This window comes from Falco naumanni, chromosome 8, assembly GCF_017639655.2.
Source record: "Falco naumanni isolate bFalNau1 chromosome 8, bFalNau1.pat, whole genome shotgun sequence".
In the NCBI taxonomy this organism is placed as follows: Eukaryota; Metazoa; Chordata; class Aves; order Falconiformes; family Falconidae; genus Falco; species Falco naumanni.
In genome coordinates, this window is record NC_054061.1 from 32,664,864 (window position 1) to 32,687,308 (window position 22,445).

Sequence of the window (22,445 nt, forward strand, 5' to 3'; positions counted from 1 at the left end):
TCTATTAAACTGACTACCAACCTTTTTCAGATGCAGTTAAGAAGAGTTACAAGTTAATAAAAAGGTTATTAATGAAATACACTGTTACTTGTGTAAGAGTATTAAAATAATACTGTGCTATGAAAACTGTTCTTTATTCTGAGTAGGAGAAAAGATGTTACATTGTTCTGAAAAAAAAATTCCTTACAAGTTTTCTGAAAACTGATGCTAGAAATAGAAATTGTTGTAGCAGTTCAGAAACTCTGTACTGAGTTTTGGAAAAAAAAACAAACAAAAAGTTAGGAAAAAAAAATCCTGGCATGAAACTCCTTTAAAAGATGAAACCTCTTGAAGCAAGCTGAAAGAAGATCTTATTCTTGTTCAATGCTGTTGAACAAACCTTAGATCTACAGCTGTGTGTTACCCTGGCAGTGATGTGTGAATCAAGGTATGTGAAGAAAAACGGGCCAAATAGAGAAGAACTGGTTGCTTAAATGGAATAGTTAAAATGGGAATAGACTAATTCTGGCTTCAAACTTCCAGCATAATATCTAAAAGTAGCCTTGGGATTTCTGTGAGAACAAGACTCGTGTATTAGATGGTTTTTACACCCGTTTAACATGATACTAGAACATACTAGGCTTATACACTACAAAAGCTAACCTTTTGCAGCAATGTAGACACAGCTGATCTTAAACATAATTTTAAAAACCAAACTATGACCATATTTATTTAAAAGTTTGTTTTGCAATGGTTCAAAAACATTTCCACTTGCAACCTCACTTAGAATTCAGAATTTGACTTCTATAGCAATTTCTCTGGACTTGTGAGTGGTTCCTAGCACTATGACTACTATCTTGGGAGTTGCAGGTGCAGCCCAAATGTGCTGGGAATTCATTAAGAAGTTATTTTAGAAGTTTTATTAAACGCTAATTTCATCTGTGTTTTAGGGTTTGGACCGCACTCCATTAGCATAGCACTTTTACATGTGGATTAAATGCTTTTCATATGACACTGTGTTTTTTAGTGGTTTTATGCAAGCCCTTCTCCCCAGACGATTACAGTTTTAACCATAGGTAACTTTTCAATCTAGAAGCAGAGCTGATACCAAGTGATAAGCCTTTATTTCTGTATTACAGCACTCTTTATAAGCCATGTAGGTGTTTAGTTAGGGCTGTAACTGGTGGCTTTAAATGCTTCTGATTGGACAAATCTGGTAGTAACTTTTAGTTTGGGGCAATAGATTTGTTTTAAACCCTGTTAACATCATAGTTTCAAACTTTAGTACAGAAAGTTTCAAAGTACCTGGGAACTGGACTGAATCCCCTTTTATATTGAAGTGAGTATAATAGCTCTTGGGCTCTTCTGTTTACTGGCTTCAGGTCACTGCAGAAGCAGTGTGGGGATACCTAGCTGCAAGGCTGACACTGTAATCTTTAAACCAGATTAATTGAAGAGCAGTTTCAAGCTGTAGCTTGAACCAGTTCTCTGCTGTTCTGCAGCTTTTCAAAGAGATTGACCACTGAGAAATCTGAATCTCAAATACAATCCAAGTCACATTCTTAAGACTGTATGGAAAAATAACAGGTTAGCTAATAGCATCATTCATACTTTTTATTTTGGATACATGTACCTACAATGCACGGAATATCTTAACTAATAAAAACTGTAATACCAAATACTCTTAGAAATGATGAAGCATTGCCTTAACATCTGTCACAACTATGTATATTTGATGGCATGCCCCTAAGTGGGAAACAGCTTTCACCTGATACATTCATCTATTTTAAGTCAAAAGAAAATGTAAGAATCAAAGGCACAACCAAAATTTCTTGCATTTCGCTAATATATGCAGTATCTTAGATTAAGAAAAATGTAACGGAAGAATGACAATGTACACAAATATCAACTGTATAGTCACATGCTCAGAATATTTTAAGGCATAAAGTAAATGACCAGATAAACGTTAAACTGTATTTTGTGATGCTTTCCCTTCCATTTCCACTCACAGATAATTTTGTTCTAATCTCCTTAAGGTACTCATGTACTTTTTTTGTTCACGGATATTTCAGAGCACTTTGCACAAGGCACTTTGATCACAGCATGTTACTAGGTAGAGCATCCTCTTAAAATCTAGTACTAGACTTTGTTCTGGGGGGGGCTTCACAATAGCTACAGTTTTGATTAATTCATAGTCAGCATGCTGCTGTATTCCTCAGGGGGCCATATAGCTCTCCTTCACCTGGGAACAAATCAACAAATATTGTGGCAGGGCTGCAACACCGTTGAAGATGACAAAGGTGCTGGGATTGTTGACATCATCTACTAAGCTATCGTACACCTTACCATCATCTCCCTCAACTGCTGGTGGCATAATACAAGACTGCTTGCCTTTAGTATATAAGCCTGTTAATACATCAGCCTCAAACACATATATTTTAGAGTCTGTCTCCCACATGTCTTTATCCTCGATTAGGTTTTTCAGGTTCCTTTTAAAGTAGATGCCAGCTCCGTATTTTTGATCTGGAAAAAGAAAGAAAAATTTTCAGAAGAAAAAAATAAAAGCCTTCAACATTTGGTTATTTTGGGGTGGTAGTACTAAGGGACTGCTGCTTCATTCAGTATTATGTTTTGTCTTACAGGTCAATGCATGCCATCCTTTTAGAAGTAAATTTGCATTAAGTGGCTCTGATGCTAGCACTGACCTCCCATTGAAATAATGAGCAATGACAGCTGATAGCCGTTCTGATTTAACTGATACTCCAGTGGTGACCTTTTAAGGTTTAACTGTTAATCCAGTGATAAAAACATCAAGGTATAATGTATTTATATAGACACCTTAGTCATCACGTACTAGGGACTCTGAAAAGGACCAGGGAAAGTAAGATTTTAATAATGTAAACTGTGGGAAAAAAAGCTTTGCCATTTATAAGGGGAATGCGCCATAAAAATGCTATTATAGTATCATGTGGAAAAGCAGAAATAAATTAGACCACCATCCTATTTATTACTTTGAAAATGTGAGAATGTGCCATATACATTGCATAGGCAAAGAAAGGCAAATCTCCACTTTTTTTAACAGTTTATAGCCTGAAATCCCAATTTGCATTTGACAAGAAAAATATCACACCCTTCACCTATTGCAGGATGGAGCGCTAAATGTTTAATTCTCCATTTCTGAAAACATCCGTCTGCATAGACATCACAACTGTCTTCCGAAGTGTACTCTAGTTTGCATGGCAGTTGGCTCACTCAGATTATCTGCTGCCCCGATCGCACCCCATTCGAGCTGGGGGTTAGGCTAGCTGGCTTTCAGAAGTACCTTTCAGCCTCAATTATTCTGTGATTCCTTTGAACACAGTTTAAAGCATCGAGCTGCTGAATGCATGTTTGCAGTGAGTAGATAAGGATGCTGACTTCCTTTTACGAGTGACACAACAAAATAAAATTTGGACATGGCATTATGTGTATATTAACAATTCTGTCAACAGTGTTTGGGGTAGGCTAGAATCCAGGCTTACCCTCCCAGAGCTCTACTGCCTGCAGTATCAGGAAAGAAAAACAGGAAGATCTTATTGTAGACAAAGAAGTAAGCTTGTATGATTCTAAATGGAGGTAAGAAACAGTTCTTGTTCAGGAATGCCATTTTTTCCAATTTTAATCCAACTGTAGTAGTCAGTCACTGTTCGTTTTAGTTAAAGATGCCAAAGCAACTTTTTACCTGTTGGTGGAGAATACAGCCTGTGAAATCCAGTTTGGCATACTGAGCTACAGAACTGAGCAGGAACACACTGGTACAACTTGTGGGTAATTTTGGAGGTACGTTGGTATTCTTCTATGTTTTTTTTCATTTGGTGGAATGCAGCAGATAAAAGAGGATTATGTATCTTTTCAATCTGTAACATAAATATAGTGTAGTGAGCAAACGGAGACCAGTATCAATGAAATCCATGAGTGCTCTTGTTCAGGCTATGCTCTTCAATCTAAGAACCTTTGTTTTAGCTTAGATGCGTTGACCATGAAGCAGATAAGGTATCTGAAGTGTGCAACTGATCTGCAGAAAAAGAATCATACTATCTCACACCTCTCATTGAAATCAGCAGGAGTATATCCTAGTGTTCTGATTTCCAGTACTTGCGCTGTTCTGAACAGATTCAGTATCAACCCCGTTGAGAATAAGCTGTGTGGGTGCTTACTGCCTGCTCTTGTAAAGAACTGCAAGTGTCCTGTACGGCATGGAGAACCTCAGCTCTCACTGGTCAAAATTTTACTTTCGGGGGGGAAAAAAGGGTCCACAAGATGAGAGGGCCTTTACATTAGCTTGTCTTTCAAAAGCACAACTGCATGCAGTGTAATACCACACAGAATGTCGGGTGAATCAGCTACACGGCAGCTCTTGCTGGCACACCTGACTCCACCAGTGGGCCACTCATGGTCCTACAGCAAAAGTCAGTGCCAGGGGCCTGCAAGGCCTCTTCTCCAGCAACCCGCTCATGCCAGACCTCTGACCGCCCAGCTAAAAAATGCAGGTGCTGAAGCACAATCAAACTTCTGCTCTTTTAAGTCATTTCACTGAGCTATGACTGAGCGCTGATCCTCGGTGCAGCATCGATTTAAATTCTGATGTAGCTTTTGCATTCAGGCTCAAAAATCTTTAGCTCTACAGATCAAGAAGCACTTGCTTTTATCTGGCTGGTATTTGCTATTATTTTGAGAGGCAGTCTGACCCGCTGGCAGTCTGGTTTCCAGTTACCTGCTGTTATTCCTAGGCACACAAATCCCTGTTTACAAACTTCTGTACTTCTGTGTGTTGCACAGCCTCATCCTCCCATTCAGTAAAGCACTGAGAGGCAAGCAAGATCCCAGCTTCAACACACTACTAATCAGATCGTAACTCTTGACAAATTCAGTTGCTAATTTTTGGTGTCAAACTCACAAGAAGAAAACAGAGACACTGCATTAGTGTCCTGGAACATTGTACTCATTCTAGCATACCAACCTCGTATTTCTCTAGAGTCGTATAAAGGAACATTTGAAGCATGAAGTAAGACACAGGGTACACCGTTCAGTTAAAAGAACTTCTCAGAACTTAACCACACTCTGTGAGTGATTATTTGCATTATTTTTAAAATTTATTAGGAGTAATGACTATCTCCTTTTTAAGGATTAGGCTGATTTGATCTTAATTTTTTCAATATATTGAAATAGTTAATCTGTGTTTTTTAAATGTACGTTTAACATGTTAGTTCAAATATATCACCTGAGATTTAGTTTTTCCACAAATACCCTCTTTACCTTGAGAACACAAAGCCCAGCCTTTTCAAATTGCTTCTGTCTGTCTTTAAACTCCTGAAGGTGTGATTCCACCAGTGAAATACGGACGCAGTTGGTACTATCTGTCTTGTGACTGCCTCCTTCTGAAAGCTGACCTGCTTCTGGTTGGCCTGAATACAAATAAGGGAGTAAAATTTGCAAGTTATCATAACTTCTGAAGCGAAGGCAAGCAGGAGAGATCCAATACTTTAGTTTGGTAGTTTAGTTAAGAACAAAGAATGTTAAATATTCTCCCAAGTAATGCTAGAGCCTAATATTGAGCGAGACTGATACACACTCATTTATTCCTTTTTTCTACATTTATTAAAGAAACCAGAGAGAAGGGACCAAAGAAAAGAACAAAAACCAACTATCTTCTCCACTACATCTCTCTACCATTATATGCAAGTTGGGCTGTATCTATATTGCATGACTATACAAACACAGGATAAAAATGATCACTCAGTAGCTTTTTGTTCTAGTTCTATCAACTGTTAATGGAAGTCAAGAATTCTGTAGAATAGGTCCATTGGTGGGTCCTGCAACAGTGGTCCAGCTGTAGCTAGCAAAAGAGTTCAGCAAAGGTATGTGTTAATTAAACAGAAATTTTGCAAGTCTCCAGCGGCCAGGCTTTAAAGTGAAACTGTCCTGGAGGAAGTCGGCATTACAGCTGGGTGTACAACAGCCAGCCCTGTATGAACGGTGCCTTATTGGGAATACTGCCGAGCTAACAAATAGTCTTTCAGAGGCTCCTATGTCAAACTACAATAATAATGGTCATTAAAGCAATGCTCACTATCCCTGTGAACTAAATGCATGTCTGTCCACTCTCAGCAATACACAGATGTATGTTGTTTCATGCTTGACCTCATTTAGGTACTTATTGATTAGTCACTTGTTTACATACCCATTAAGTACAGCAGTTCCTCTTGTCTGGCTGCAGTATCCTGTTGCATACGGAGCAGCAATTTTTCAGTTGTGAGCACTGCATCAATCACAGCATCAGGAGGGCCCTGGAATTCCAGCCTTGCTTTTCCACCTCTCACTTCTTCAAGTACACGTACGCTAGAGTGCCACTCTTGAGACAGTTCTGCAAACTCTTTTTTACCAAGGCTAAAGATGTGGTTGTTTTCAATAACAGCACGGTGAGTTTCCTGAATTTGTAATATGCCTTGGATCCATGATTCTGCTGTTTCCAATACTGTATGTGTATTCCCGTTAAGTTCAATAGCTGGTTCATTATCTGCAGTCTCTTTTATGCTTTGACTGCCTGACTCTTTACCTGGAAGAAAGATTTTTTAAATTTTTTTTTTAAATGCAAGTGAACTGGAAGAGTGAAGAGCTTTCAAGTGCTATCATAAATTTCTATATCCAGCCCAAGATGAACAGTGCAAGAAACACACTATTCTTTTGGTAAGTTCAGAAAAAAATCAGATACAAGGAGGTAATGTTTCCAGGGAAAAAGAAATATTCTGCATTTGTGTGCGGTTGTTTATTTGCCTTCAACTAAATGACTTCCAACAAGTTAGGCACTGACAATGATTTGTATGTTTGAAGATTTTATAAAGGACTGCCCAGTTCCTTTCTTATTAATGTAAAAATGCAAAATGCTCACACATTTTTGCCTCCCCTTTTCCCCAAGACACATATGCAAATACTAAGTTCTTTTTAAAGGAATGAGGTTTCAGATTCTCAAGTCTGGAGTGCTCATCTACTTGAAATGTCCCTTCTGTTCGTTACTTACTCAAATAATCACTGCTGTTGTAACACTGCTTTTCTCCCAGTTTGTGTGTTGCTGAATGAAGTTTTCTCTGGAAAGCCTTGAAAAAGAAAAGTTTAGGGGCAGTTTGCCATTTATGGTGTCAAATACACAATTTGTCTCTTCAAAACCCTGTTAAGAAGCAGTTTACAGCTGTAGTTACACCACCCACCCACCCCAAATTCTGAAAATGTTAACAGCTGACATGTCAGCTTTTCCCAAAATTTTATTCCTGACAGTATCAAATGCATTCTTGTTCTTCTATGTCTCCTAAGGTAAAACACCTTACACACTGAATGGTACCTTTACCAGCTCCTTGTGGTTGTGGCATATCTGGAGCTCATGGAAGCACAGCAGATAAAGGTGTTTATTACTTGCAGTTTCATACTGATGAATCCTTACTCAGTTTTAAAACCTAGACTATTCCCCTGCCTTTACTCCAAAGCTCCTCTTCATGATCACACCTGGAAAGCCTCTGGGAAACGCTGCTCTGCTAGGCAGTGGATTTGGCATTGGGCAAATTGCCCTTCCTTCTTTTTTCAGCAAAAAGAGTTTCTGCTGTGCGCTGATTATCAAGGGATTAAGTGACGAGTACGTAGCTGTCATACAACTTCCTTTACAGTTTATGGGACTGTTACAGAACATGGATCTGATCTTAGAATTATAGAACAGTTTGGAAGGGACCTTAAAGATCATCTAGTTCCAAGCCCCCTCCACCTAGTTCTTGCACCCATTGAAAGAATGGATGGTTGGAGTTAAATGGGAACAAAAGCAAACTCTGTACTTTTATAATAGATGGCAATCTAAAATAGTTGTGTATTAATCACATCAGCCAAATATTCAAAAGGCGGAAAATGGCACACTGCAGTTGTAATTATCCACTGTTTCTAACCCTTCCCATTAGGTCATACGTGTTCATAGTGTTCTGCCCTAGGAACTTCATACAAAAAAAAGAAAACGAAAGTGTGAAAGAAATTTCCTGAGAAGGAATGAGTTTATTTCCTAATGAATTAAGGGTAGACTCTTTCTTACAAATTTGCTGACAGTCATGAGAATTTCACAGCTCCTTCCCTTTGTTATCACACCACAGGGTGACAACTTCAGGTTTAGTGAAGAGAAAATAAAGATTTGTAAAGATTGATAATACCTGTTAATGAGACAAATAGTTTCATAAAGGGACCTGCCACTCAAATATTAAAAGTAGTGCAGAATTCAGTTTATCTTAATTTATAGGAATCTTTGGGTATACTTTTACAGTTTGGGGTTTTCCTTATTGGTAGTTAACAATCTGTTACCTGATAGGCATTGGTGTCATCGGGGCAAAAGACAAACTGCACATCTATCTTATTCTCAGGGTGTATCCTGGCAAAATTTAAAACCTCTTCAGTCATGATCTCTGCCACTGTATCAACAGGCAGCATTAATGACCAAATCCCGTCTGCTGGAAAAGAAACTGAGGGAGACTGATAGTCCTGAAGACAACACAGGCATCTTGTCACTGCATTTTTTAATACCTGTAGAAAAAAACCCAAGTATTTTAGTCCTCATACCATTCAACACGAAAATAAATTAAAATCCAGTCTAACTGATCATTACCTCACACAGCAACACGGTGTGGTGGTATTGCGGCCATACAACGTGCAGTACAAACTCACAGGGCAGATTATACCCTTTTGTTACTACGAGTTCTTTATAAGACGAAGAATATCTAATCTGAGAAATAAGTTCATCCTGAAGAGCTGGACCCGCTTTTTGCAGCAGTCTGCCTGAAACTGGAACGTAAGGCTTGCCATTCACAGACACAGTATTAACAACAGCTGTAGTCTGGAAGAAAAGAGTGCTAAGTTTCAGTATAGTTTAAGTTTACTATTTGCAAGCTTTGCTACTATAGAGAGCATTCTTTCAAGGAACAATCCCTTTTAAAAAAACCTCACTGCAGCAGATCAGCTGTTAGAAAGCTTCTCTTACTACTAAGGGCAGTGCTGGAATACATCAAAGTATGCACCTTCTAGTGGCAGTAAATGCAGACATTTTTTCCGAAGCCAACAGTGTGAGTCAATTGAAGAGGTCAAGTCATCAATGTGTATTCAACAGAATTATTACCCCAGCTACAGAAGTGACCCATATGTGCCTCATCAAATGCAATTCTGCAGCGGATTATCAACGAGCAGGTGAAAACTACAGTGCGCTCCATCATCCCAGCCCACATGGATGCTCCCCATGTGACGGCAGCAAGCATTCACCAAACTAGCGGGGTCAGTGCACACAGGGGAGCTGCAAAGCCATGGTTGCTTCCAGTTCCCAGTGGAAACAGCAGATCCCCGTAGTAGGTCTTCTGTATTTCAAATTAAATATGTAAACTGCAAAAAACTTGTTTACAGTAACTGTTCTAACTTCAATTGTTGAAGATTGCCTAAAGATACAGGACTTTGGAGCATATTTTCCTCATAGGAAAAACAAATTGTTGAACAAACAAGGTATGTTTCACTGCTGTAGAACTGGTTAATAAAATTCCCTACAATGTCAACTTTGTGATCCTTTGCTCTCATATAAAAAAAAATGAACTTCCTACTCAATTAAGACACTTCTTTAAAACAAGTTACGATTTTTGTTAAAATACAGTATTTGCTAAAAGCAAATGCCATTTCTGTGATGTAGCTTCTAGTCTAAGAGCTCTGTTGGATTACTATGACTAAGCTCATGTATTTTGCAACAGATTTTCTAGTTAAGAAGTGAAATGAATCCATTTAAATGATGCACTGTTTAAAGGTAAGGTGCACATCATCTGTGTTATTTTCTGTGTTATCATCTGTGAGTTATTTTCAGCTGTTACAGTCTTTGTTGAATAACTCCAGTAGTCACATCTATGAGAACATAAATGATAGGGAAAAAAAGCAAGGCAAAAAATAGGAGTAGACTTCTAGGGAATGCATGATAAAATGTGAACTCCCATGATGTTATAATAAGAATATAATAATATATCCCTATGTTAATGTTTATTAATCATGCAATCTTTACCTGCTTCCTATTATACCATGACAACATGTACACACAAAAAAATACGTTCCTTGCTGCTATCGTTTATTTACCATTTGTAAGTTCTCACCAGGCTGAGAAGATAACTATTCAGCGGACCAATACAATATGTGTTCTGAACTCTTGGGCTCCAAATCCTGTCAAGACTTGGAGGCAACGCCATGTTCAATACATTATAGGACAGACTTACCTTCTGCTCGTCAAGGAATCCTCTTATGATGCGCAAGCGAGTGCCTCCAAGTTTGATGAAAGTTGAAGACTGGCTGGGTGAAACTGAAAGAGTTTCTGGAAGTGAACTGGGATCACCCAGAAACTTTTCACAGGCCTTCTTCATTTCTGCAACTGCAGGCTCATAGATGTTCACCAGGCGGATTTCCCTGAGACAGCTCGGTGGACCTGCCTCAACAAATTCCTTTATAGCCATCACAATTACCTGAGCACACAAACTGAGCGGGAAGCCAAAAATACCTGAACTCACTGCTGGGATAGCCACAGACTTTATAGCATTTTCTGGAGCACTAACGTATTTCAGAACGTTCATAATAGCTTCGTGAAGTAGGTCACAACATCTTTCGTTTTCATAAATGGTCCACCTTGGACCAACTGCATGAATAATTTTCTTACAAGGAAGCTTCCCTCCACCTGTCACTGCTATTTTGCCAGCTGTGAGTTTTCCATACTTTTTAATATGAAGATTGCTTTGTTCTTGTATTTCTGACCCTCCAGCATTCACAAGGGCTAAAGCAAGGCCTCCTGCATGATCTAGATATTCATTGGCTGCATTCACCAAAGCATCGACCTTGTGTCTTGTGAGATCATCCTTACAAACACAAATGTAAATTCCCTGCTTCAGTTTTTTCCTGTACACTTCAACAGCACCTTTTGTACTTTTGAAGGTTGATATACAAACAAACTTTTTATAAATGAGATTACTTAGGCAGTTCTCTCTTTTCTTAAGAACTTCATAGACATCTTTTTTGATGGGGATCACCAAGCTGTCCTCATCCATTACCATGTTTGGCCCTAGGATACAGAATAATACAAAGTGAAACCAAAGATACTACTGTCAAAACACTGGGTTTTATACAGAAGCATGGTTTATAGCTTTCAATTTTATCCTACTGCCATTACTTATCAGTATTTTCTGACATAGTCTGATCTTCTTTCTCCCCCTTTCATAGCCTTAGAAAGTCCAACTAAGCAATGAAAGGCAGACAACAGTATCACTGAGCCTGTGGTGACTTGAGAGTTTGGGTTTGCCTTACCCTTTACTGGAGGAGAAAGCTTGGTTAAGATGTGTCTCCTCATGTTACTTGTCCTCATCCCCCGCTCCCCCGCCTCCCCTTTCCTACGGTTTATTCTCCCCACCATTATTAGGCTGATAACCATTGTCAGGGCCATATTCATAAATGAATCAGTGACATGATCTGAATTAAAAAAAAACAAACAAACAAACAAAAAACCACAACACACCAGAAAATTTGAGTTTGAGCACCAACCTCAAAACCTGATGCAGCAGCATAACTGAATGGTGAGGAGGAAAAAGGAACAGACGAAAAAGATGCTGTTACAGGGCTTTAACTGGCTGCAATGCTACTGTTAGCTGTGCTTGCCACTAAAATTCCAGCTGAGAAAGCAAATATGAAAAGCTACGCCATATCCGGGGATTCAGAATGCTTGTAAGAGCAGAAAACAAACTTGTTCCCCTCCGAGCTTGTTTTCTGGAAAGGCTGAAGCCTGCCTCTGCCCTCTCCAGGGCGTTTTTAGTATTTTTTGTTACTGATTTCCCGTAAGGTCCAAGGCCTTTGCAGAGTCAGTGACTCACAGCACACGGGCAGAGGAACACTTGCCAACACGTTCTTTTAACCGTACCACAGAGATCTTACACTGAGCTTTGTCTTTAATTCTGTGGCTTTTCTTTGGTCTGCACATAAAGCCCACAAGCAAGTTCTTTCTTTGTATGGAACTTGTGAGTTCAGAAGGGCTTTTTAAACCACTTTTGTCAGTGAACAAAAATAATGGTAAAGAGTGGGGCAGCTTTGACGACATCGCTGTAGCTATACAGCCCTCTCCTGGCAGATGTCAGCAGTACTATAGGCAGTAGTTCACGTTAATTAGTGTAAATCAATTTGTAACAGTTTCATCAGACTTTTCTCTGGAATATGCTAACCTGCTTTTAAAAATTCTAACGTTTCTCACAAAGTATTACACACCGACTCATCAAAACACTTCGGAACTCTTACTCTTAAAAGAGAAATGCAAGCAAATTCTGTTGAAGTAATGAATAATAACGTTGATTCATAACTGCGTCTAATTCATGCATTTCAGATTGCTTTTGGCTATTCCATGTTGATGTTTTCCAGTTTGCTGGCCGCAGTTGGCAATGTTCAACTTACATGGGGGAAGATGGCTTACCTGAACTGTCCGCTGCCCAGCTCAACGGACTGTAACTCTATTGCAAAAAAAAAAACAAAACCAAAACCAAACCAAACAAACAAAAAAAAAAAAAAAAGGAAAGAGAAAATACGCGTTACGGCCCGATGGGTTGCGCTCCTGCAGGCGCGGTTCTGTCGCAAGCAAAAGCAGCAGCACCGCCTTTTGCAAAACTTTATTTGCAAAAACTTTGCAAAACCAGGTTTTCCAACACTTAAAATGCCATTCCCACGCGCCATTCCCAGCTGAACCCGCGGGCGGTGCCCCCCAGCCTCCCCCAGCCTCCCCCGGCCCCCGTTGGGCTGCCGGGGCAGGTCGCTGCCGGCAGCGGGCGCGGGGACCGACGCCCTGCCCGCGGCCCCGGCCCCGAGCCCCGCCGGCAGCGCGGTGCGTGCAGCCCCGGCCCGGCCCCGGCCCCGGCCCCGGGGCGCCTCCCGCCGCAGCTGCCCCTGCCCCTGCCCCTGCGGGCGCTGCCGCCCCGCGTCGGGCCGCCGCCGCCAGCCCCGGGCCCCCCGCCCCGCTCCGTTACCTGCAGGATCCCCATCAAGCGGCGCTGCGCGGCGCGGCCGCCGGCCCCTCAGCGCTGGGAGCCGGAGCAGGGCGCGGGGCGGGGAAGCGCGGCCCCGGGCGGGAAACGAAAGCGAAAGCGGGCAGCGGCAGGCGTCATGGCGGCGGCGCTGCTGGTGCGGCTCTGCCCCGCGCCCGACGCCAGCGAGAAGCCCCTGCTCAAGCTCCAGAGCTACTTCCAGTCAGGGAAGCGGTCGGGGGGCGGCGAGTGCGAGGTGCAGCCGGGCCCCGAGCCCGGCACCTACTGGGTGCGCTTCCAGCAGGAGCGAGGTAGGGGCCGGAGGAGAGGGGCTGGGGGCGGCGGGGCCCGCGGCTCGGTCAGCTCCCGCCGCCGCGCTGAGGGGGCGGCCCTGGGGGGCTGGCGGCGCGCTGAGCCCGCCGCCGCCTGAGCGGGCGGGAAATGGCGGCCGGGGGCACCATCTTGTGCCCGGGGCGGCGGGCCCCGGTGGGCGCCCGTAGCCGTCAGGGCCGCAGGGGACGCGGTCCGCCTCACCGGCGTGTTCCCGCCTCGCTGCAGATAAGAGGAGCGTCGTGTCGCGCACAGATCACACCTTGGAGATCGGAGCCAGGCACCTGAAGATACTCATCGAGCAGGGAGAAGGGGACCCGAGCGAGGGCCGGGTGACAGAGCAGCCTTCCCCCAGCGGCCCCGTCCGTTCCAGCTGTCCCCCACCTCAGCAGGAGCAGCAGGCGGCCAGAGACCATGGGGGCACAGCAAGAGAAGCCATCACCAAAAAGGTACATCAGGAGAGCAGTTAACAAGCAGTGTCACTGTCACCGAGATCGGGAGTGAACCTCTTCATACCCACGTAGCGTCAAGGAGCAGGCGTACCCCAGGGGGATCGCTCTGCCCGGCGTGCACACCCGGTCACCGGCGGGCACACGGTGGGAACAGCAGAGTACTTGCACATGCACCGTGCGTTACATATTCATGTTCACTCACGCACGGGCTTGCTTACAAGTTTCTCACTTCTAACACAAACTAGTATGCGTCCTCAGGTAGCACTGCTGATGGTTTTTTACTAACTACACATGCTCCCGGAACAGGGGTTTGCCCTCTTTCGGGGGACTATTTGAGTCAGAGGTCACAATCTCCCACTACCACAATTACTTTTGTCCTACTTTCAACTAATTTTCTGTGGATTGCAACACTTTGTCAGCGTGTCTCCTCTTGTGGCAGAACTTTCCTCATTTGGAGGCTTCTTTCTTTATAACTTAAATAACAGTGTGCTTTTCACCATCCATTCTTTGTTTCCCATCCTTCCCAAGGCTGAAGTCCCTTCATTTGTCACTTTTAGCAGCTTTAGAGAGTCAGCTTGGCCTAAACTTTGTGCACAGATTTGTTTAACATGTAGTTAAACACTAAATCAAAGTTTGGTAATTTGTGTTTAGACAACATCAGGCCCTGCCATTAACTTAGTCAATAAAACAGGAGCAGGGAGCAACTTTTGAGTGCTGGATGACAGGTCATCCACTCCTGTTAACAGGCAGCACGTTTTTTACCATGGCTTTGGTGTGTACCAACCACTGCTCCTCAAAGTGGTACCCTGGCAGGTTTCAGGGGATAGTAAGCACCAAGGACCGCTCTGAAAAGGTGGAAGAATTGTATGAGATTTGGTTCCCTTCCTGCTACACAGACCTCTTAACACTATTTTAGCATGCACCTTCAGACAGCTCTGATTACTTTGATCCCTTACCTCAGCATTCGGTGTAGCACAGCAAACACTATATCAGACACTGTGAACTAAAAGTTATGCAGAAAAGATCGGCTGTGTGTCAAGAGACACGGGGTAGGGCCAGGCTATGTGATGTGGTTGTGGTGCTACCAAGACACCGACATCTGGCCCAGAGGGTGTACCTTCTTTTGCACAGTAGCTTAGATGTAGTTTTTGAGATACAGCGTATGCTAACATAGTGGTACCTGACATCTGTAGCAGTATACTGCAATTTCCCTATCCTTCTGTCTGTGGGAAGTAGAGATGTGAACATGTTTGTTATTATTTTTCAGAATCCTGTTTTCTGCCTTAACCCTGAGGTACTAAAGCATGACTTTGGGGAATTTTTTAAAGAAAGATGCTAAGAGAAAACTGCAAAGTCTAATATAATTAAAGAACAATGTAAGATAACTTGTATGTGCTGTTAAAACATGTTCTGTCTCTGTCATCTGACACTAAGGGAACAGACCGGTTCTTTTGGGGATCCTTGGTAGAATGGTGATGGCACTAGACTGTAGTTACAATTAAAGCTTTATTTTTTTTCACAGGATTTTATGATTAGCATAGCATAGAACTGATTATCAGAATTTCTGCACAGGATTTCTGCAAGCAGAATCAGTGTGGTACAATTTTGCAGCGTAGCACTGAGTTTTGTAACACAGTTTCATTTATGGTTTCTGTAACCACCTGGACCCTCTGTAGATCATGCCAAATCTCTAATACTTGGCATTCTGTATCGATACAACAGTCATAATCTAGACTCAAAAAACACATAAAAGAATATGAATCACTCGGTCCTTGGAGGAAGTGGAGGATGCTGGGGGTGTCCCTGGCCACTGGGGGATCACAGGTCTCACTGTTCAGCAGCAGTTGTGATCCAAGTTCCCACTTAGCACTTGTAACTGCTTGATTTTTTAGACAGTGCTCTGCATGTGGTTACGCTTCCCATGATGATGGGGTCATCACCATCTGGTTGGCAGGGTGCCTGGGACTTTCAAGGCCAATAAGGAGGGGAGTAGTAGGCCTCTGGTGCCCAGGAACCTTGAGAATGATAGAGGGGGGAAGAAGAAATCTGTTTGCTTCTTCTGCTTGGACGAAGGTCTGCGCAGGACCTTCCAGGGCCGGATAATGAGGGGAAGAGGGACTAATGCATAACTAGCTTGGTCACAGAGAGTGGCTGTTTGCCTCATAAAATGGCATCAGTAATGCTAGCCATATTACCAGAGGTCAGGAGTAGAGGGTACAAGTCACAGTCTCAAAGTAAGTAGCAAAGTTACTGTCTTTGTTCCTGCAATGCAGGTGACATTAGCAAATTTCATTTTTGCTGCTGACTTAGAAACAGATCGCTTTACTTACATGTATAATATCAGTGTACTGTAATGTCAGTGTACGTGACTGAAAAGAAACACTATGTGCAAATGTGTCAGTAGTAATCTGGCCCTACTGAGATGTACAGAGCTTTTCCTTGTTCAAAATACAGAAGCAGCAAGCAGAGAACCATAGAAAAACAAATACCGCTATCTTCTTGTCTTCTTTTTAGATATTTCTTACAGTATCTGCAACTTTGAATACCAGTATGTTCACTGAACAGCAGAGGGAGAAAATTACCATTGTATGTCCAAATTTAAAAAGAGAAAGAAATCCTAATATTGATGGCTCTGAGAAATTGACGGGAGATTTTACAGATATTGAAAAAGCTTATCGCTACTTCAAGGATATCCTTGCAGGCAATGACCCAAAACATGATTTTTCACATTCTGAAAGTGAAAATGATTTGAAAGATGAAAATGTTCTGAATACTGAAGAAATGAATGAGCTTACAGTTCTGTCAGCTCTCTATGAATATTTCATTCACACCTGCAAACAACAAATCAAAGTACTACGTGAACGTTTTGGAGTGTGTATAAGAAGTAAAGATAATGACAATGGAACCACATCAGTATGTCTCACTTCTGATAAAAGCCCTTCATCAATACAACAAGCTAATGATTTTTTTATCAGAACTTTTCAGAAAAGTGTAGAAGATCTGAAACAGGAAAAAATTCCTATAACAAACAGTGACACATTAAATGAGACAATAATGAAATTAAATGCTAGGTTTAGTAATCTTCTTGCCAAAGGGGAAGGGAATCAGCTGCTACTCCGTGGTCCAGCAAGTGTGATTTTACTTGCCAAAACGTTTCTAGCAGAAGAAGCTAAGAACAGCCAAGCTGAAAAGAATATGAAAATATCATCTGAACTATACAAGTACAGGAATGGAATTGAAGTTGATGCTTCTCTGTTTAAACTGTTGGAAACAAAGTTAAGCAAAGAAATTGAAGGCATTAAAAACAAATTTGATACAGTAACAGAAATGAGAGTCAGTTCATCTGGCCAGAAGATGCTCATAGTATTTAGGCCTAGGAACAAAACTACTGATATGTCTTCACATGCTACTGAAAGTTTCATCAATGCATTTCAGAATGCCTTTGCAATGTTAAGAGAAAAACACATCAGCTTGAAACTTTCAGAAGGTCAGAATAGAAAATTAGATATGCTGTTTAATGGAAAACGATTGGAAGATCTGCATGTAAAACTTACAAAGAAGGAAGACAAAATCATCTTAAGTGGTTTACCAGACAATCTTTATGTTGCTGAAAATCTTATTGTAAACCTTCTTAACACTGAAGACTCACCACAAACTAAAAATAGACCACCAGTGTCCTCTGATCTCAGCTATCAAGCTACAGGAGCATCTGGGAAGAAACACAATGGCAGGCAAAAGAATAATGTTTCTTCTGAAGGACAGGCTAAGGCAAAGACAGAAAACGACAAAGATATGTGTCCAATTTGCATGGAGAGAATTATTGATAAAGAAATACTGAAAAAGTGCAATCACGTATTTTGCAAAGATTGCATCACCCAGGCCATGTCTTACAAGCAAACTTGTCCTATTTGTAACACCTTCTATGGACCCATGAAAGGAGACCAACCAGAGGGAGTAATGTCAACTAGAACACTGCTGTCATCTCTCCCTGGTTATCCCAGATGTGGTACTATAGAGATTAAATATTACATGGACGGTGGTATTCAAACTGTAAGTATATTTAAAGTTTCATAAGATATATTTTTCCCACAACAAAACCAATAGTGAATATAAAATTAGCTATTTTCCCCTCATTTTAATGCATATCCAGGAGAGATCTTTCTTTGTTCTGTATAAATCTGCAGGTACTTAATTCAGTGTTTTTGGTTGAAATTAAGTAATATAGTAGGAATTAAACAGTCAAATGGTAGCATTCCATTTTCTATGGACCAGGACAGAGCTACCTGTCTTTAATTTGTACATGGTGAATAACTAAACTGAAATCTATGGAGTGATATGTAAACAAAATTTTGTGAGTATAATGAGGATTCCCTGAGACATTCTTGTAGCTGCCAACACCAACAGACAAAAGTGAATAGTGAGCTGGCTTGCAAGCTTTGCAGGTGAGAAACCAGCTTGTGTTATGTGCTCAGAGCCATGTGCATAGGACTGAAAACGGAATAAATGAAAAAGCCAGGGTTGGGGTGACATTCATTTGGGAGAACAAAGAAGAAAAAACAAATTTAAAAGTAACAATGGATGTGTGCTAGTTTTGGCTGGGATGCAGTTGATTTTCTTCATAGTAACTGGTACAGCGCTTGTGTTTTGGGTTTGTGCCGAAAACAGTGTAGATAATACAGAGATGTTTTTGTTGTTGCTGAGCAGTACCTTTTCTGCTTCTCACACATGAGTGATGACAAGAAAATGTAAATGAAACTTAAATGACAGAAATTATCTGATGAGAAAAAACTCCTCAAAATCAGTCATTAGTCATGCTATGTCCTTCTGAATCAAAGACAGGATAAAAAGTATTGTGAAAGCTGGGATGTATCATTTTCACGCTTTCAAAGCATTTTTGATTTATAATGTGGTTTTGTTTTGTTTTTCTGCAAAATAGAGGAATCATCCAAACCCAGGGAAACCTTACAGTGCAACTTCTCGAACAGCATATTTACCTGACAATAAGGAAGGGCAAGAAATTCTGCAGCTCCTCAAAAGAGCCTTTAACCAAAAATTGATTTTCACAGTGGGTCAGTCTCGTACTACTGGCGCAAAAGATGTTATCACATGGAATGATATTCACCACAAAACTTCCATGACTGGAGGACCTACCAAGTAAGTAGTCTTCTCTTTATGTAATTTTATTGCTACTGTTGTCAGGAAGGCTACCCTGAATGTTTTGCACGCAGAGCTTTCATATTTTGTCACTAACAGAATGATTGTGGAATGCTTTATGGAACCAGACTTGAATCACCTTCAAACCAGTTTGGACAGTTGGAACAAGGATGAGCTCGTTATACACATCATACTCAGAAGGTAGTCTCTGGTTGCCTCTCAGGCTGCTCATTCACCCAGCTGATAACTTGTAGTAGAGGACAGGACAGCAAGCTAAGGCAGCTTGATAGCAGCTAAGGTTGGACTCCTGATCTCAGCCTCTTCTGTTACCTGCTGGTTTGCACCAGGAGGTGCTGGTCCATTATGATCCTGGTAAAGATAGCAGTCTGTGAAATACGACTTGAAATTCTACTTATCGGAGCTAACAGCAAGAAGAGAGAGATTGTAGTATAGATGTGGTTATGCCCTTTTAGATGCTAGGCACCCTGAGTTGCGCAGCATTCAGTGGGCCTCTGGTCAGAGCACAGGACACCATGCTGACCCTGTCCGTAGAAAGGGTTACCCCGTTTTGGTCATTCGAGCTATTAAAGGATTTTCTTAGTGGAAGATAACTCTATTCAGAATTTCTTGAGGACTTCCTGCACTTCTAAATAAAGGCAAGGACATGCAGGTGGCATAATCACTGGTACCGAGTGGGAGCCGCCCCCACCTTTCTTAGAGCGAGCTGGCTGAGTCTGTCATGCGGCCATAGGGTGTGCACAGCACAACACAGGCCTGAAGGCCACACCGCACCTGCAGCGTGGTGCGGTACAGCACAGCACAGGCCTGGGCCTGCTCCCATTCACGGTTGTGTGTAGCACTAATTCCTCAATGGTCTTCCAGTTAGGATCGCTACATTCCAGCCCTTAATGCACGTACAACTGACCATTCTTAAAGATATGATTAACTATGGATTATGTCAGGAAAATGTTTGGCTCCTGGAAAAAATCTTGGAGAGTCAAGAGGGAGGCTTGGAACAATCCTTCCAAGCTTGCTGCAGCCTCTCAGGGCCAGGCGTCTTCATGCAAGTTCTGAAGATTTGTGTCCAGATCCTCCTTTCTGGGCTAGAATCATAAAAGAGCAAAAAGTATCAGTTTTACTGTATAGCCTGCTCTGCCTAAATGCTCTCCTCAGTTACCACTTGCTTCATACACTCTTCTGGTAGTGCACTACCTAAAATCCAGAGGTGCCATTATATTTGTGTTTTGAATGCTCAGTTGGATATGCTTCAGGTCTGATGTTCAGAAAGATGCGTACCCAAGCACCGTATCATTTTCAAGTGAGACAGCAGGCATCTTTGAAAATCAAGTTCTTAGCATCAGTTTGGACAACCAAATTCAGCAGTTCCTTTTCTTAAGTTTTTAGCTTTACCCTGTCTGTACCACCTCTCTTGACTTGCAAAGTAGGGTCTGTTTTCTCTGTAGAGTAAGAAGTAAGTGCATAAAATTTGTGAAGTGTTTTAAGAGATTTTATGGAGAAGACTCTGTAGAACTGTCAAGTACTTCATTGCAGAAGTAGCCCAAACAATTCTTTTCTTCTTCTCCTAGTTTTGGTTACCCTGATCCTGATTACCTGCAGCGAGTTCGATCAGAACTGAAAGCAAGAGGAATTGAATAAAGAAATTTATCAGCTGTCAACTCTTAAGTGTAATAACTGGACATGTAGCAGTTACTTTACTATTCAAGAACTAAGGAGACAGGAGTTACTTTGTTCAGCTGCTGTACTTAAATCACTTGCTGTTCATGGTCAGTTAAGAAAAGTAATCTTTTTTCATCAAATGGTATGTGTTTGGTTTACACATCATTTACTTACAATACTTACAATTTAATACTTATAATACTTACCATTTACTTATATAATCATGCTTCTCTATATGTGTAATTTTTACAGAATTTGGGTCTTGTGAGTGCAGCGTCAGTACTTGTTGCACTTGACGAATATCAAGTTGTGTCTCTTATTTTAACAGTGAATCTGATCAGCGCCTTTTTCCCACAAGTCTTCAGTCTGACCACTAAAACTGTTAGATCCACTACTAGCTTTTATTCGATCAAAAAAACTTCCTTTAGCTTCGTGTGTTTACAGCTGTCATCATGGATAGCATCATGTAACCCATCTGCTGGAAAATTTTTATGCAGCTATAGTATCAGCTGTGATCTTTCGCTTCTTTTCATGACGGAACTGTCACTAGTGGTTTGGGTTTTAGACATGAAATTAGTGGGGTAATGTATGAGGGGGTATGTGGATGCTGCTGTATCTTTAATCCTGCGGAAGTGCTGAATGCTCAAGAGCCACGTTGGAGGAAATGGAAAGTAACGATGCCTGTGGCCATCTCTGATCATGGGGTCCTGGCTCCGCCTTCCATCATGTTTAAGCTTAAATACAGCTTTTCACTCAGTTTTGCAACTGTAAAGTTATGTTCTTCCCGTTGCTTCCAATATATGGCTTAAACTGTATCATAAAGATACTTTGTTGCTACTCTGCACTAAATAGCCTGCTAATTACCTTTGTGGTGGTGGAAACTAATATCTTTCACTTAGTGCAGCCGTAATATTTAGTGAGTTAAACCATTTCTGTTAGGCTGTTGAATATAATAAATAAAATATAAAATACCATCTGTACAGGTTTTTCCTTCTATTTTAGGTATGTGTAGTTGCGTTTTTTTTTTTTTTTTAATTTAGGAGCTTCCCAGCAACGCCATAATTTGGGATGGTTTGGATCCTATGCCACCTCCTTTTTTTTTTTTGAGGTTCCCATATAGTGAACAGGCAGTACTACTTCACCACCTTGACTTTCAGATTCTGTAGTATTGGGCACTTTCTGGTTTCCATGTGGGTTGGGATGTCTTTCCTTCTTTTGTTCTACCTTATTTGTTTTCAGATTTTACACTATTTCACCCCTCCTTTTTCTATGCAGTAAGATACCAACCAACATTCCAGCTGTTTCTAAATGACTGTGCTTTTGTGCACACTGAAACCAACCATGAAGATAAAATCTCGCCAACTTCTTTTGATCTCTGGGGTTTCACTTTCTCTCCCAGTTCACCGAGTCAGACCCCTCCCTGGTAACGCACAGGCTCCCATTTTATTTGTGGCAAAGCTTGCAGGCTGAGTTTTGAAGCGGAGTCCTATTGACTGTCACTGAAAGCTCCCAAGCCTTTATCAACAACCTTTACTGTCTAATCATAGCTGTGCAGTCTAGGAATAAATTTACCTGATTTGCAATCAAAGTCAGGTATTTTGCCTGGCTGACAGCAAGGGAGGGCAGCATGCACCTGAGCAGACTGCTGAGAGAACAGTGCATTAGGAAACAAAAGATTATAATCGCCCACCGAGAAACAAAAAGGCATCCCGTGGGTCTGCTCAGGCGCCTGGCTGACACCAGCAGCATTTAGCTGACGTCCACCTGTGCTTACCGTGTTTAATGA

General features: G+C 41.5%; 2 protein-coding genes across 6 annotated transcripts; one reads left to right on the plus strand and one right to left on the minus strand.

Annotated features, from left to right (window-relative positions):
• Window positions 1-1,579: 1,579 nt before the first annotated feature.
• Window positions 1,580-13,173, minus strand: PARP9 (poly(ADP-ribose) polymerase family member 9). 2 transcript variants are annotated; one of them, XM_040604035.1, is made up of 11 exons: window positions 13,050-13,083; window positions 12,503-12,539; window positions 11,587-11,611; window positions 10,278-11,110; window positions 8,648-8,875; window positions 8,347-8,565; window positions 7,037-7,112; window positions 6,200-6,574; window positions 5,275-5,423; window positions 3,701-3,875; window positions 1,580-2,502 (listed from the first exon to the last, which is right to left on the minus strand). In XM_040604035.1, exons 4-11 carry the CDS (start codon window positions 11,100-11,102, stop codon window positions 2,195-2,197), a joined length of 2,355 nt encoding a protein of 784 aa, XP_040459969.1. In that variant the 5' UTR covers window positions 11,103-11,110; window positions 11,587-11,611; window positions 12,503-12,539; window positions 13,050-13,083; the 3' UTR covers window positions 1,580-2,194. The 2 variants fall into 2 exon arrangements, with proteins under 2 accessions (XP_040459969.1, XP_040459967.1); XM_040604033.1 differs by lacking the exon at window positions 11,587-11,611 and having other exon boundaries at window positions 13,050-13,173.
• DTX3L (deltex E3 ubiquitin ligase 3L) lies at window positions 13,119-21,630 on the plus strand. 4 transcript variants are annotated; one of them, XM_040604038.1, is made up of 5 exons: window positions 13,119-13,357; window positions 13,605-13,825; window positions 16,343-17,878; window positions 18,895-18,982; window positions 20,569-21,630. In XM_040604038.1, exons 1-4 carry the CDS (start codon window positions 13,186-13,188, stop codon window positions 18,964-18,966), a joined length of 2,001 nt encoding a protein of 666 aa, XP_040459972.1. In that variant the 5' UTR covers window positions 13,119-13,185; the 3' UTR covers window positions 18,967-18,982; window positions 20,569-21,630. The 4 variants fall into 4 exon arrangements, with proteins under 4 accessions (XP_040459972.1, XP_040459973.1, XP_040459970.1 ...); XM_040604039.1 differs by lacking the exon at window positions 20,569-21,630 and adding an exon at window positions 19,082-19,147; XM_040604036.1 differs by lacking the exon at window positions 20,569-21,630 and adding an exon at window positions 19,082-20,560 and having other exon boundaries at window positions 13,120-13,357; window positions 18,765-18,982.
• Window positions 21,631-22,445: the final 815 nt, after the last annotated feature.

What these genes read in the sequence shown, in the direction of transcription:
- PARP9 (XM_040604033.1), bottom strand. An exon ending in ATGACACCAATGCCTATCAG is followed by an intron (nt 7,113 to 8,346) that starts GTAACAGATTGT and finishes TTCTTTTTCAAG; the next exon opens with GCTTTCCAGAGAAAACTTCA. An exon ending in GCTGTATTCTCCACCAACAG is followed by an intron (nt 2,503 to 3,700) that starts GTAAAAAGTTGC and finishes TTCTTTTTCCAG; the next exon opens with ATCAAAAATACGGAGCTGGC.
- DTX3L (XM_040604036.1), top strand. Translation starts at nt 13,186, where the DNA reads ATGGCGGCGGCGCTGCTGGTGCGGCTCTGCCCCGCGCCCGACGCCAGC. An exon ending in GCGCTTCCAGCAGGAGCGAG is followed by an intron (nt 13,358 to 13,604) that starts GTAGGGGCCGGA and finishes GCCTCGCTGCAG; the next exon opens with ATAAGAGGAGCGTCGTGTCG. An exon ending in GAGAAGCCATCACCAAAAAG is followed by an intron (nt 13,826 to 16,342) that starts GTACATCAGGAG and finishes TCTTCTTTTTAG; the next exon opens with ATATTTCTTACAGTATCTGC.